The following is a 15,660-nucleotide window of genomic DNA, read 5'->3' as shown; positions in this document are numbered from 1 at the left end:
GAAAACAGGTTTTAGAGGCTGGTGATCTTGGGCTGACCACTGGTTCTAAGTTGTTTCTTTCTTTCTTTCTTTTTTTTTTTTTTTTCAAGTTTACGAGGGAGGGAGGGAGAGAGAGAGAGAATGAGATCACGACCTAAGCCAAAACCAAGAGTTGGACGCTTAACCAACTGAGCCACTCAGGTGCCCCCTAAGTTATTTGTTGTGTAACTTTACCTAATTTTTCTGAGCCTGCTTTCTTACCTGTAAAATGAATATATTACCCGATAGGGAGCTACTTGGAAGACAAGCAGTAAATCTAACACCAAAAAGGCTGAACTAAGACCTTTAGAGACCCGTTATCATCAGGACTCTGGTGCCAGAATCAGTCAGGATATTAGCAGAGAACAGAGAACACACTTGAACTAGGTAACCTGACGAAGGTTTAATAAAGGGACTATTTACAAAGACATGAGCAAAGTTCAGAGGAACCAACAAGGAATAATGGAATGATCCAGAGCTAGTAAGGGAATAATCCTTTCCCTAGATTTGAAGGGGCAAAGTGACGGAGCTAGAAGCTAGAGAGGGCTTCTGAACAGGAGTCGTGGCCTTTGGTAGAGGGTCACAGACGACCCGACCCATGTGACCTGGGGATGAGGAAGCCTGATGAATAAATACCCTGACCGTCCTCTCCTCATGCCTTTTGATCTTGAAGGTATTACAAACTGGATCAACACAACCTGAAGTCAGAGGGCAAAGGACCCTGTCAGTGCAGTCCGTGTGGGCCAAGCCCTCCTGGGCACAGAATAGGATGGGAGCGGCTCTGAAGGGGACGCAGAAGACACCCTCCACCACCTGTGCCGCAGCATAATTCAAGCCAATTAACTATTATACACAAAACTTGTATATATGCTGAAAATGAAATTACTTCTTTCTAGAATTTCTAATTGTAAAATGAGAATACTAAGCAGATTTCTTCTCAGTCTTTTTGGTGTCCCTACTTTGCTGGTGCCTTAAGCACATGCCTAGATGGCCTCATGGCCGCCCTTCGTGTGGCACCTGGACAAGAGAGCCTCAAGAAACGGGAACTGGCAAGTGTCAGGTTAACTCCTGAATGCTGACTGATCCAGAATGAATTTAGAAGGACTCTTAGGATTTTTCTGTTTAGGTCTTAGTCATTAAGGAATTCAGAAACTGGATTTTCTTAGACTCAAAAAAATCCCATGATAGCAAAACTTCTTATAATCCTAGTGAATGATAGGAAACGTTTATAATTTCTTATTGAAGAGAATAAAAGAAATCAGGACATCAATTTCACATTGACATTTTTATTAACGCCAACTGTTTTTTAATTATTATTTTTTTAAAACAATAGCACAAAAATGTTTCAAGGAAGCAGTCTCACAATCTGATGACCTTCTGAAATACAGTTAAGCCACACCAAATATGAATTCCTGTTAATAACACAAAAAAATATTTTTAAAAAGAAAAATAAAAAGAAAAGGAAAAAGGGAAGAAAAGAAAAAAGGTAGGGCCAGAGAAAAGAAAAGAGGTTTAGAGTTAAAACTCGCTGGATTAGTTAGGTGAGGCTTGTTAGTAGGATACACTGTTAAAGCGAAGAGTGGCACACAGGCTTACAGCTTTTGTTTGAACCAGTTACCACTAATATGCGGCCCCTGCAGCAGTTACCATGGACTTCTTACGTGTCCAGAATGAACCAGGAGAAGCCAGTGTTGACACTGTTGGAAAGAGGCTTAACAGTTGGCCTGTCAGACAACTAAGACTGCTGTTAGCAGAGTAACTCCTTCAGGATGGCCTGGCTGAAAACCCTTTCATCTCTATGTCTCACCTATATGCATTTCAGGGTTCTTAAAAGTTATCTTAAAAAAGAAAGAAAAATAATGTATATCAGTTTCTCTTATTTAATGTGGCTATAAAAGATGTTTCCTTATTATTTCTTTATCTCTAAGAAGGACACCGGGGGGGGGGGGGTGGGGGGGGTGGGGGTGGGGGAGGAGGTTGGGGGTGGAACTAGGAGGAGGAAAAACCCAGACCAGGATAGGTTTGGTTTTTTTAACTTTTTTTTTTTTTTTTTTTTTGGCCAAGGGGGTCACACAGAAGGGAAGGCAAGGAGGAAAACTACAATCCTTGGTTCAGATTGAGTTATGCAGGAAAATATATCTTCCTGATCAGTCCCCATGCCCAAAAAAAAAAAAAAAAAAAAAAAAACCCAAACCAAACAAACAAAAAAAACCCAAAACCCCAAAAACAAAAAACACTTGGAATTATGCACAGACTCTATGTTATACCAGCTATCAGCCTTTCACGTTTAACCATTCCCAGAGCAATGGACACTACCCTTGGCTTGTAGGCTGCTCGCAGAACCCACTTCACAAAAAATCTTCTTCACCCAGAAGCCTCTAGTTTCCTTTTGGTAGGTTATAAAAACAGAACATCTGTCATTAACAGGAGAGTGTTAAATACTTTTAACCACTGACAAGGCTTCAGGAAGTTTCACAGTTTCGTTATGCTCTATTTTATTACTATCATATTTACATTTTTTATTTTTTATTTTTATTTATTTACTTATTTTTTTGCTGAATTGCTGATTTTCCTTTTTCAATAGAATTTAATTCTGGAGTGTGAGCAGGAACCAGTTAACTACATTCATCGTCCAACCCCCACTGGTTTGAAAGAAGACTCCAAATTCTCGGCATATGAATCAGCTGTTCGGTAGCCCCACCTCATCCCTGCAGCCAAGCAGCAGAACCGCGGTGGCGGCGCTCAGGGTTCACGCCGTAGGTGGCGAGGCCTTTCGCTGAAGGAGGTACTGGTGAATGCTCTCAGCATCTCGCTTTAGCCAAGCAGCATTCAGCAGGATATTTTCACAACACTGCTGGATGGTGCGCTCAGCTGAAGGAGCTGGGTGGCTCTCGAAGAAAGCCTGGTATAACACAACCCAGAAGGTAGGATCAGTACTAGCAATGGTAAGAAGTTAGCAGTATCACAGGTCATGAGAAGTTACCCACTGTTCTGTAAAGGATTCAAAAGCTTTAATCATGAAAATTTACCGCTGCTACTCCCAGGCTAAAAGAAAACAAAGCAGCCCCTTAGACCTGCATACAGGAATTCTCCAAATACATGCTTCAAATCTAATCAAAAGGTAACAAAGAGGCAGAACCTCTGGCCTGTCTTTTAGGTTCATTATCTAGTGGTTAATGTAGGGCTCTGGAATTAGGTTGGGACTCAAATCTCGGTTCGGTCACGTATTAGCCTGTGAGTTTGAGTACATTAATCATTCTGTTTTCTCATTGGTAAGAAACTATTTAGTCCAGAAGTTTAAGAGAAAATCCATAAAAACTCTTAGCACAATACTTGGCAGGCAGAGTCCTTAAGGACGCACACATTCCGGCTGCTTCAAACAAAGATTAATTTGTGAAGGCGATAAGACCACAAAGATTAAATTGCTGCTCCACAGACTCACATCTTTCATACAACAAAACCATTTCTGAGTTTATTATAATTTATCCAAAGCTTATTGATTAAAGATTCAATAAACTACGTTCCAATGAAGTATGCCAAGATTCACAGTAAACAGAGCAACTCTTAAATACCAACCAACGAAAGGACAGGGGTCTTTACTTTGAACCAGTCGTCACAGGTGTAAAGGAAAAGAATGACTAATTCATCAGATTAAGTCTAGAACTTTTGGAAATCAATAACCTCGTTCACACAAACAACAATGGCGCCTTCGCTGAGGCTCGTTCTTGGGGCTGGGTTCTTAGGGCCCAAGTACAATACAGAACTGCCCCTCATTCCATCTCCACAAATAGCACCACTATTTACATATAAGAAACCCAGGAATTATCGTTGATTCTTCCTTCTTCCTCTGCCAGGTACATTCACAACACAGAGAAGCCAATCAGTAAATATTTGTTGAATTAAAGATTAACAAACCCAAGCCCTTGAATTTCATAACTCCATCTCCTGAAAGCTACTCTATCATTCTTGCTTGCAGTCAGCATCCCAAAATGCTTCTCTTTCCCATACTGCAGCCAGACTGAAATTTTTATGGTACAAATCACATCAACTCACTCCCCTGTTGACAAGCAGTTCAAGGGCTTTGCACTCTTAGGAAAATTCATATGGCCTCCAAGGCCCTCCAGTCTGGCCTCTACCTATCTTCCCGGCCTCAGCTTGCCCACTCACTGCCTTTCCCCTCCAAACCAGGTATATGTACTTCTCCTTCAGAGTACTTCTATCCTTTACGGTAAAGTAACTGTTTCCACAGCATACAATGTAAGTTAAATGAAGGCAGAGATCAAGTCTTCCACTGTTTTCTCAAGACCTGAAATCTTAAAATTCCAAACAATGGCTCACAGAGTGAGTGAAACAACACAACAGCCCTCAGAGCCTCCACATTCACACCTCGTAACCCCACTGCCTTCAAGAAGTAAAGGTAAAAGTGACTCTTCAAAAATAACTTCACAATTAAATGCAATGGAAGGCTTAACATTAAGATTTCCCTCATCAGTGTATATCTGTTCCTCAAATGCTGAACTTTACCACTAAACTGAAGAGTCTCCTTTGTAAGGGCTAAGAGGAGATTCCTTGCATAGCCATCTTGTCTCCTCGTGCACAGGACAGACCTATGAAGGTTGTTTTTAGAAAGGAAAAAAAGAACCATTATCGAGGACCTACTACTCTGTTCCAGTCCCACTACATTACTTAAATAACAATCTTATCATCATTCCATTTTATGGATGAGGAGACAGGCTCACAGGGATTAAAAAACTTACTTGAAGTCCCATAGCTAACAGGGCAGAGCACAGATTTATACTCAGATCGACTGATTCCAAGTTCCACCACGTTCCTTCAACCATATTGCAAAGCGCTCAAAGATGATTCCAACCCTAAATTCTTCAAGCATTAAAGACACAACCCAAGCTGTCTTTTTCCAAGCAAAAACAAGGATAAATACAGCATTACCCCAACATCGTATCATTACAATTTGGCTCATTAGTGTTTTTACTTACTAGATTGAAAAGTAAAAAGGAAACAGTACTTTGCTTACCTTAACCTCTCCAGCCATTTTATCAACTGCAAATCCCTCAACTGATAGCTGAAAAAAACAATGGTTTAAATAGTAAATGTAACTAAAAGACGCTAGGAACAAACTTCCATTTACCTAAAAACCAAATCATTTTATATTCTCCCAACTTCAGAATATTCTAGAAGGTGCAGGATGGGTGATGGAGAAGCCCTTTAATAAAGTTAATAATTATTTAAGGAACGTTTTTTTTTTTTTTTTTTTTTGGGAAGAAACCCTTAAAGAGCAAAGACTATAGGCCTAGTGAATCAGGGATGTCTCTAAATAACATCTATGATAAGCAAGCTACTCAAAATAAAAATCTTCACACACCTTTATTAGTCTGGATATTAAGAATCCTCCCTGGTATCGATTATAAAGTTCTTCCCAGTTGTCTTTTATAAACTTCCAAGCAGCCTTCCTTCCATGCTTGCTGCCTCCTGCCACTCCACCAATTACTGACACAGTGTCCTGTGGGCGTACCTCTTCCTAGAAATAGAAAGAGAACGAAAAGTCTACTGTACTCAAAACATCTTCTGGTGCCAGAAAGGGCAAATGCTGTTGAGGTACCCAAGTAATCACACTGAAGACCCTCATTCCTTATTTTAGGAATAACTGGCACCAGAAAGCTTCCTAAAGATCAGCCAAATTGAGAATGAGGCACTGAGACAGGTAAAAACAGGCTGCTGAATAGATGTTTGCTTGGGTTCCTACAGGATAAAGAAAGGAAGAGACAGAAAGTAGGCACAGGGGCAAGATAAGTAGGCTTGCTAGTTTATTCCTGCTTCCAACTATCCCGATTCCCACCGTTAGAGGCAGACATAGATAGAGGTCAGTAACAAAAGCCCATTCCATTTCCCCCAGACTAAGAGGAAGGGGTTAAAGCAGATCAAGAGAATACTGAATCAAAGACAGCTCCACAGATTGATAGGTTACAATTCCCTCTAAAAGCAATTTTCATTGTAACTTACTGAAAGTGCAAACGTGAGGACTTTTTGAATCAATTCAGGTGAAAGAGTAGCCCCAAGGACCCTTTCAATTCGGTTTTTCTCTTCCTGCATATCTGCTTGTTTGTGAAGCTATAGTGAAAAAATACAGATCGAGATAGTTAACTGTCCCCTGGAAGTCAGACACATGCTTATATGAGCTTCTCCCCCAGTAAGGTGAAACTTCTGTTCTATATTCTCATTGGCTAGGCGCGCAGGGCATAAAATTAACAGAAGATAAAACTTTACAGGATGTTCAGGCACTAAATTTGTGATTTGCCATTATAGTAAGTCACTAAATGTAAGTGAGTACTATGTGAATGGCTGGTCATCAGTTCTGAGCAGTTTAAATTCAAGATCTGAGGGGTATGATGTCTAATGTTCTGTGTTAAATGAACAAACTGATGATTGCCAATACCATTGAAGGTCATCAATTTAATTTCTAATAGTCAAAAATGCATGTTAATATTAACGATGGTCTCTGATCAGTGGGATTCTGTATCATCAAATTTTTCAACTGCAAAAGCATCGCATGCTGAATGCAGGAAATTAGGAAAATGAGAAGCATAAAGAAAAAATTAAATTATTACAATATGTACATTACCAAATTGGACATCAGATCATCTTATACCTATTTTGTGACCTTTTTAAACATTTCAAATTACAGGAGTATTTTCTTTATACTTTTCTAGTCTGTAAATCTTCCACAGTGATTATACCGAGTCTTTTTTCCACCATCAGAAACAAAACATTATGCATACAAAAATTACACGCATATATGAGATATCTCTCCAAGACAACTTAATCGATAGACTCTGTTGACTTTCTTTCTTTTCTTTTTTTTTTTTTAATTTTTTTTTTTTTTCAACGTTTATTTCTTTTTGGGACAGAGAGAGACAGAGCATGAACGGGGGAGGGGCAGAGAGAGGGGGAGACACAGAATCGGAAACAGACTCCAGGCTCTGAGCCATCAGCCCAGAGCCCGACGCGGGGCTCAAACTCACGGACCGCGAGATCGTGACCTGGCTGAAGTCGGACGCTTAACCGACTGCGCCACCCAGGCGCCCCTGTTGACTTTTTTTCTCACTGAAGATTTTACACTGACCAGTGTCCGCACACCCCATCACAGGCCCCCATTTCCTCTTCTTTTCTTTTGATTTCTTTTGAGCAGCAGTGTAGTAAAATAGATAGAAGTCAGGAGACCTGGGTTCTAGTCCTGGTTTTGTGTCTAACTAGCTGTGTGACCTTGACTAAGTCCTTAACCTCTTTGGATCTCAGTTTCCCCTTGTGTAAAATGAGTCGGGTGGAGAGATAATTTCTAAGGTCCTTTTCAGCTCCAGGACTCAAGGTCTGAACTCTGGCTTTCAAGAAGCATGGTTTTCCCCAAGGAGAACCTGTTAAACTAGTCCACTAGATGGCACCATAACACCACATTCCAAATATACTTTGAAATCAAAGTTCTTTTTTAGCGGGCCTTATTACTCCTAAATTACCAACAGAAGACAATCCTCCTCATCTCCCATCAACTGGTTGCTTGAAGAAACCTAATTTGGCCTTCATTAGAGCTCTTTCGATAGTAAATCAGAATTATAGTCAGCTCCCTTACATTAAATAGATGCCAACACTTATTAAATATACATACTAGAATAAATTCTTAAAAGTGTGCTATGACATGAAAATGTCAAGGTATCTGTCATGAGAATTTCAGAACCCCTATTTTGTTCCATACTGCTATGGAAAAGACAAAACCCACAAATATCTGATTTCATATGCAAAGAAATACAGGATTCATAGTGCACAGTTTCATAGAATATTAAGACTGAGAAGGGACCTCAATGTCATTTAATTGGAAGTTAAGTTAAACCCAAAGTATAATTTTGATATTATTAGAAAAGAAACTCTTGTCCAAGATCAGTAAAGTGTCACATTTTGAGTTTCTTAAAGTTTACATTTTTCAAAATATTTTAATCATTTAAAAAATATGATTTGGGGGCGCCTGGGTGGCTCAGTCGGTTGAGCATCTGACTTCTGCTCAGGTCATGATCTCGTGGTCCCTGAGTTCAAGCCCTGTGTCGGGCTCTGTGTTGACAGCTCAGAGCCTGGAGCCTGCTTTGGATTCTGTGTCTCCCTCTCTCTCTGCCCCTCCCCTGCTCATGCTCTCTCTCTCTCTCTCAAAAATAAACATTAAAAAAAAACCAGGATTTGTTTAAAATGAAATACTAGAAATTGGATTTGCAATTTTATCTACTTGAGGTCAGAAAAGTGTTCTTAATCCATTAAAGATGGAAGTAGCAAAGCACATCCCATTCCTGTTCTGTTTGTTCCCACTAAGAGCAGGTCTTTAAATGAATGGGCTTTGCAGATTTGACACGTAATTTGGGTATTTAGACACATTTTGCACATTTTATTCGATGGTAATAAGTACATTCAGCTCCCCCTACCTGTCAAGTGATTTCTTAGACTGACAACCGCATGGACAGGGACTGGAGAAGTACAGTATCTGTATTAGAGTTTAATTACATGCCAACCCTCTGGGGAAACTACAGAGGCTACGCAGGCAAGTCAATTAATTTCCTGTCCATTCGTAAGAGGCACTGACATAACTCAAACCCTGGAGACACCTGATTCTCTCTCCCCTAAGCATGGGCACAAACCTTTTCTTCAAAATGGGAAGGATCCTATGTAAGTTTACACAGAAGGGAAAATTTTAAGAGCTTGACTTGTTAATCAAAATGAATACTTCATTTTTTGGTTTAAGATACATAAACTTACAAATTAAAAAAAGTGAGAACACTAGATGACTTCTGGCATTGTATTGGTAGTACACATGAACAGACATGATATCTCCCTCCCATAGTTTCTTAATATTTGCCTGTCTGCAACATGCATATCTACATATATTTCTTTCGCCAGGACTTTTTTTTTTTTAACCACTTAAAGCTTGTACTGTGTCAATCCAAGTTTTACAGCAGAAGATGGAAACCCTTTCCAAATGTACTCACCTTTAGCATAATGTCTAAGGTAGTGCCATCACCATGCTTCAAAACGGTCAGATAAACCTACAAGAGAATACAGAAACGACAAAGAAGGCATCTGATTAAATACATCTTGTTCCAAATATTCTAATGTTAAGACAGAAAGCAAGTCAACACGATTGTAAACAGCTGTGTGTGGATGTTACGTACAAACTGTGCGACAAAGAGCTTTGGAGCCCATACTGAAAACCAGGCAGGGAGACGGCATGCACACCGGCTCTCTCAGGGGAATGTGCACAGATAATCAGCTTTAAGCACAGTGTAGTCTGAGAAACTTTAAACAAATGAGAAGCTGGCTACAAACCACCTAAACGGCACATATTAACACAGAGTCAGACACAATGTGTGGATCAGTGTCTAGGTCATTTCTGGTTACCATTAAATACATCCCACACTGTGTGCAGAATGATGCAGTCATCTAGAAATCAAGGTTATTTATCATGAAAACCTACAGGACTCCTCAGATCAGCGGAGAGAATCTGTTTCCCTTCCACGTGGTCCTTAAACCGACGGCGGGCTTCTTCTAATGTTGCCTTATGTCCTGCTTTTCCCAGTTTGCCCAGAACCAAGCCCCTCAGGAGTGCATCTAGATGACCTGATTAAGAAGTAAAAGAGACACAACACTGCTTAAAAATCCCATTTTCACAAATATGCTACTTGGATATCTTATACCACGTCTACCATCTTGAACAAACACAATCAATTACCCTAGTACTTGAGAGAACACTGATTTATATTGTTCAAATCATAAGAGTGAAATGAAGTGCTAATAAACACACTAGACAAGCAAATAAATTTGCTGACTTTGTCTACAAATCCCAATGATCTGAATTTACTAAATGTTCACTCCATCTAGGTAATTACATTGCTAAGGATTATATGTGAAAGAAACAGGCTTAGATCATGCAGTTTTGACCCAAGATTCAGAAAAAAGGCCACATACTGAACTAGTACGCTGTGTATAACCAACTGAAGTCTTAGATTTTTAAAAATCGAAATCTGATGGATCGGTTTACTCCAATAAGCACATAAAGAGATGTTCAACTTTGGTCATTAGGGAAACGCAAATCAAAACCACTATGAGATCTGCTTCACACCCACCAGGATGACTAAAAAAGACGGACAATAACAAGCACTGTCAAGGACGTGGAGAAGTTAGAACCCTCATACGCTGCTGGCGGGAACGTAAAATGTTGTGACCACTTGGAAAAACAGTCTGGCAATTCCTAGAGAGGTTAAACATGGGGTTACCGTATGATCCGGCAAGTCCACGCAATAGAAATGGAAGTGTTACGTCCACAAAAATTTGTACACACATGTTCACAGCAGTATTCACAACTGTCAAAAAGTAGAAACCATCCAAACACCCACCAAGTGATGAAAACACAAAATGTGGTACATCCATACAGTAGACTACTATTCAGCTATAAGAGGATGCGGTACTGACAGACACTGCAACTCGGATGAACCTTAGCAACATTGTGCTAAGTGAAAAAAGTGAGACACAAAAGGCTACACGGGGTATGATTCCATTTACAGGAAGTGCCCAGAGTAGGCAAATCCATAGAAACAGACAGCAGATTAGTGGTTACCAGGGATCGGGATTGCCAGGGGATGGGGAGTGACTGCCATGGGTATGGAGTTTCTTTTGAGGCTAAAGAAGTTATTCTGGAATTAGATGGTGGTGACGGTTGTGCAATGCTGTGAACAAACTAAAAAAGACTGAGTTGTATACTTTAAAAGGTACATTTTATTATATACTATGTCTTAAAAAAAAAAAGTTAACACTAGCAATGATGGATTGCAGTACCAAAACAGCTAAGTCGTGGTACATACAATGAAATACCACTAAGCAATAAAATGGAATGAACACCCTGGATGTATCTCTAGCACATTATATTGAAAGAAGCCAGATGTAAGAGCAGGAAAAAATATATTAGGATTCCATTTGCATAAAGTTCTAGAAGAGATAATATTAATCTAGGGTGAAAAAAGGCAGAATAGTGTTTGCCTGGAGGGGATGGATAGGGGAACCGGCCTGGCAAGGACTGACTGGGAAGAGGCCCTGAGGCAACCTCTTCAGTGTATTTTTTGTCAAAAGTCGCTGAATTGTACCATTAAAATTTTTTTTAATGTTTATTTATTTTGGAGAGAGCAGGGGAGGGGCAGAGAGAAAGAGAAAGAGAGCGAGAGCGAGAGCGAGCGAGAGAGAGAGAGAGAGAGAGAGAGAGAGAGAGAGAGAGGGAATATGAATATCCGGAGCAGGCTCCAGGCTCTGAGCTGTCAGGACAGATCCCGACCCGGTGCTCGAACCCATGAACTGCGAGATCATGACCTGAGCTGAAGCTGGATGCCTAACTGACTGAGCTACCCAGGCGCCCCAAGAAATGTAACATTTAATTGTGCATTTTGCTACATTTAAATTATAACTCAGTAAAAAAATAAGTCCAAGAAAACAAGAGGAGATCAATACATAACACAACAGGACACTAGTGAGGTTCTTAGAAGAACCAATTTGTAACTCTGACTCTGGTACTCACTTGCTGTGTGACACAAGGGAATGTTTTATTATTTTGCTGTTTGATTCTTCTATCTATAAAACTAGAAAACTAAAGATATTCTCCCTATTTCATTAAGGTGTTTCTGAGCCGTGAAAGACAAGTACAACATCCACCAGTCTGCGAGGATCTGACCCCACATACCCTCTTATGTTTGTTTCTAGGGCTCTGTGCTCCTGTCCAAAGCACACTCCTCCGTTGGGTCCCGACTCCTCTCCATCGCTTGGCCATCACTCCAGGAATTACCCCCCGTCTCTTTCACATCACGGATTTTTCTATTACTATTCTAACATTGTTATCAGCACAAAAACATGTTACAAAACCTTCCTCTTTATTAAAAAAAATATATATATGCCTCCACTGACTCTACATCTCTCCCCAGACTATCCCCTTTTCTCTGATTGCCTTTTCAGCAAAAACTCCTTGAAGAAGTTGTCTGAATGTGGGGTGCCTGGGGGGTGGCTCAGTCGGTTAAGCGTCTGACTTCGGCTCGGGTCATATCTCACGGTTCTTGAGTTCAAGCCCCACATCCAGCTCTGTGCTGACAGCTCAGAGCCTGGAGCCTGCTTCCGATTCTGTGTCTCCCTCTCTCTCTCTGCCCCTCCCTTTCTCATGCTCTGTCTCTCTCTCCCAAAAATAAACATTAAAAAAAAAAAAAAAGTTGTCTGAATGTGCCCTTTGCTTACCCCCTCCCGCTCTGGAGAACCACTAGTGCTCTCTGCCGCTCCACAGAACTTGCTGATGGCCTCACCAACCCCCTTCATCTCGCCGGACTCAGAGCACCAGCTGTCACAGTGGGTAACGCTCCTTCTGCACTGCTTCTTAAGACGTCTGGAACATCTCCTCCCTCCTGACTGTCCCACCTCAGTGGCCAGTCAGTCTCCCTTGCGGACTCCTCATCTTCCATTCAATCTCCAAATCTTGGCCTGGCCTCGGACCTAGCCCTCAGACCTCTTTTGTCCGCCTACACTCAGGCCCTGCGTGATCTCATCCAGTCTCGTGGCTGTAAACACCATCTACACACTAAATGCATTTATTCAGCCTAGACCTCTAGGCTTGACTCTCCACCTGGATGTCTAAGTTGACATGTCCAACACCCAGCTCCTGATTCCCTCTGTTCCCAGCCCGCTTCTACGGCCGTCCTGTTCTGTATCTGGCAAGGTCACCCCTCCGGTCCTCAGGCCAGAATGTGGTGGCTCCTCCTTCTTCCCCTTGCAGTCAGTCCACCACCAAATAGGTTCAGTTCTACCTTCAAAACATGCCCAGAATCTGCCACCTGCAAGTGTAAGCTGCACCCGGCACCTCAACTGGATTACTCGAACAGCTCTGTAATGTCTCCCTGCTCCTGTCTCTTGCCTCTCCACTCGTCTGGGTCCCACACAGCTGAGTACGTCAAGTCACGTTCTTGTGCATCAGCTCTCAAGTCACTTTCTCATATCACTAACTGTGAAAGTCGAAAATGTACTAGGTCCCACAGGTCCTATAGGAGCTGCACTGCTTCCCACTCTGTCCCCCTCACTTACTCCGTCCTGATGTAACTAGCCTCCTTGTTATTCCTTGAACAACCCAAGCTTGCTCCTGCTGCAGATCTCCTGCACTGGCTGTTCCCTGTCTGGACCATTTCCCTCTAGATGGCCTCACAGCTCTCTCTCAGGTCTCTGCTTATGCTCACATTACCACTTCATCATGAGTGACTGTTGCCCTGACCAGGCTAGGGCGTACCGGCCTACCACTCTTTATCTACCTTACCTAACTTTATTTTTCTTCATGATACTCGTTGCCACCTAAATTATCGTATGTTCAATGGTTTGCTGTGTCTCCCACTAGAATGTAAGCCACACAGGGCAAAGCTCTCTTCACTGCTGTACCACCAGCTCCCAGAATAGTACCTGGTATTTACTAGGCGCATAAATATTTGTTGAATCCACAAGGGGAAAACATAGAGCTCGAGGTAATTGTTACTGTTGTTCTTATTGCAAAAGACTCTGAGATCAAGACTGCCAGGATGAAATACCACCTTTAGTTATTTGCAGACGGTAGAAAACAATTATATATAAAACCACAAGATCACCATTCCCAACATATGATGACGGCAAAAGAGTAAATACACAATTATGGAAATAACCAGAGGAGAGAACACATGTAGAATGTCAGTAACTTCCTTAATTCACTTACTGTCTCTCGGTATCTTTCCAAGTTGTACATATAAGGTGCCTGATATTTATGGCAATAATAAATAAAATCATCTAAAATTCCCTTTAGCTTTTCTTAACTATAGACAGGCCTTTGGAACGCTGTAAAAGTCCTCTATTTCCACCATTTGTGTTGTTTACAAATCGTATTTAACAGTGAATACACATAACCACCACTGTTTTTATGTTGGTGACCCATGTAACTTCACCAATAAACTTAAAAGACCTAAGATTTAATTTCTGGGGAGCTGAAAACATAGTTAACACCCAACAGATACCAAGATGCTACTGATACTGTTAACCACAGCTGAGTAAAAAGGGTCCAATTTCTCATCAATTCTTTCCCCATTCCGTGCATCCATTACCTTCTCCAGGTTTGGGGTCCCAGCCTAGTCTCTCCCCTATGGGTGAAAAGACATCTTTCACAAACTCCTGGATTTCCTCATAGAAGTCTGTGTGGGACAAGAGAGTTGAGAGAATCCCCAGGTTACAGCTCAGGTCGCTCCATACAGTATAATTGGGCTCATTCACAAAAGCCTCCATGACTTTTAGAACCTCTACAGTGCTAATGATTCCAGCTCGAGCCTGGGATAGGAAAAAACATAAATTAATCTAGTCTTCAGACAAAAACAAAATAAAGAAACACAAGCATGCATTTTCAGCATTATCTACTGCTAGTCAGTCATTTCTTTGGTTGAAAGAACACAGGGGATTATGAGAATAAAACTCCTATCATGACAATATCCCTTATTTACTTTTTTTTATTTGTGAGAGAGCAACTTAGGTACACTTTGTTTGGTGACAGGTGGTATAGCTACACTTGTGGTGAGCACAGCATGAGGCGCAGACTCGTGGAATCACTATGCTGTCCACCTGAAACTGATGTAACGCTGTGCATCAACTATACTTCAATGAGAAAGAAAGCGAGGGAAAAAAAAGAAAGCAAGAAGGAGAGCCGTTAACTTCCTATTTCTATCCAGTGTCTGGGGCCTTGGCTTTGTTTTTATTTTTAAAATTCTCATACTTTCAGAAAAGACACAACAATAGTTAGGGCTTTGGTTTTTGACAGAGGCTCTTTCAAAGCTGGACCTGCCAACTGTGTCAACTTCAGTCTGTCCTTTACTCATTTGTGAAAGAAGGCAAACTGGAAGGCCTTTCAGAATTAACTAACAGAGCTAGGAAAAGGAACTCGTGTTACAGCAGCCAACTGCACAAATACACCACTCTCCTGGGACAGGTCTCTCTCAGCAATGAGATCAGCAGATGTGAGGTTTTGTGCATCAGTGCTAATCTGTGTTTATACAAAGGAGGAATCCAAAACCAGTTACTGCAGAAGGGAGGGAAAACTCAAGTCCACTTTAAAGGAACACTAGGAGGAATCTGACAATTTTATCACAGACATCTGGAAATTATCTAACCTATGTTGGAGTCATAAAGATAATACTACTAATTGCTGATTTAAATCCTTTCTGGAACAAAGCCAAAAGAAATATAATCCTTTTTTTTTTAAAGTAGGCTCCACGCCCAATGTGGGGCTTGAACTCATGACCCTGAGATCAAGAGTCGGATGCTCTCCTGACGCAGCCGCCCAGATGCCCCACATAAATATAATTCTAAAGCTAATGGACTATTATTTGAGTAGTAATGGAATGTTAAAAAATTCTAGATGTTTCCAGCCAAGTACAATCACCATTTTAGAAAAATATAAATTATTCTGAATTATTAAAAAAAAAAAAAAAAACAAACATCAGTAGGGAAATTTCTTCAAGGCCCATACCTATTTCTACCGAAAAGAATTTTTGCCTTACGAAGGATAGTTTTCAT

General features: G+C 41.0%; 1 protein-coding gene across 1 annotated transcript in view; it reads right to left on the bottom strand.

The window, feature by feature from the left end:
* Nucleotides 1–1,288: 1,288 nt before the first annotated feature.
* Nucleotides 1,289–15,660, bottom strand: part of NPEPPS (aminopeptidase puromycin sensitive) — a 94,861-nt gene continuing 80,489 nt past the window's right edge. Inside the window, exons 17-23 of the mRNA XM_047845909.1 lie at nucleotides 14,202–14,421; nucleotides 9,539–9,681; nucleotides 9,054–9,110; nucleotides 6,037–6,144; nucleotides 5,399–5,554; nucleotides 5,051–5,098; nucleotides 1,289–2,920 (exon numbers count right to left, since the gene is read on the bottom strand). Of these exons, the coding sequence (XP_047701865.1) occupies nucleotides 2,768–2,920; nucleotides 5,051–5,098; nucleotides 5,399–5,554; nucleotides 6,037–6,144; nucleotides 9,054–9,110; nucleotides 9,539–9,681; nucleotides 14,202–14,421 (885 nt within the window). The 3' untranslated portion in view covers nucleotides 1,289–2,767. The remainder of the gene's footprint in view (nucleotides 2,921–5,050; nucleotides 5,099–5,398; nucleotides 5,555–6,036; nucleotides 6,145–9,053; nucleotides 9,111–9,538; nucleotides 9,682–14,201; nucleotides 14,422–15,660) is intronic.

This window comes from Prionailurus viverrinus, unplaced genomic scaffold, assembly GCF_022837055.1.
Source record: "Prionailurus viverrinus isolate Anna unplaced genomic scaffold, UM_Priviv_1.0 scaffold_35, whole genome shotgun sequence".
Lineage (NCBI taxonomy): Eukaryota > Metazoa > Chordata > Mammalia > Carnivora > Felidae > Prionailurus > Prionailurus viverrinus.
This window is presented reverse-complemented; position numbering and strand designations above follow the sequence as displayed.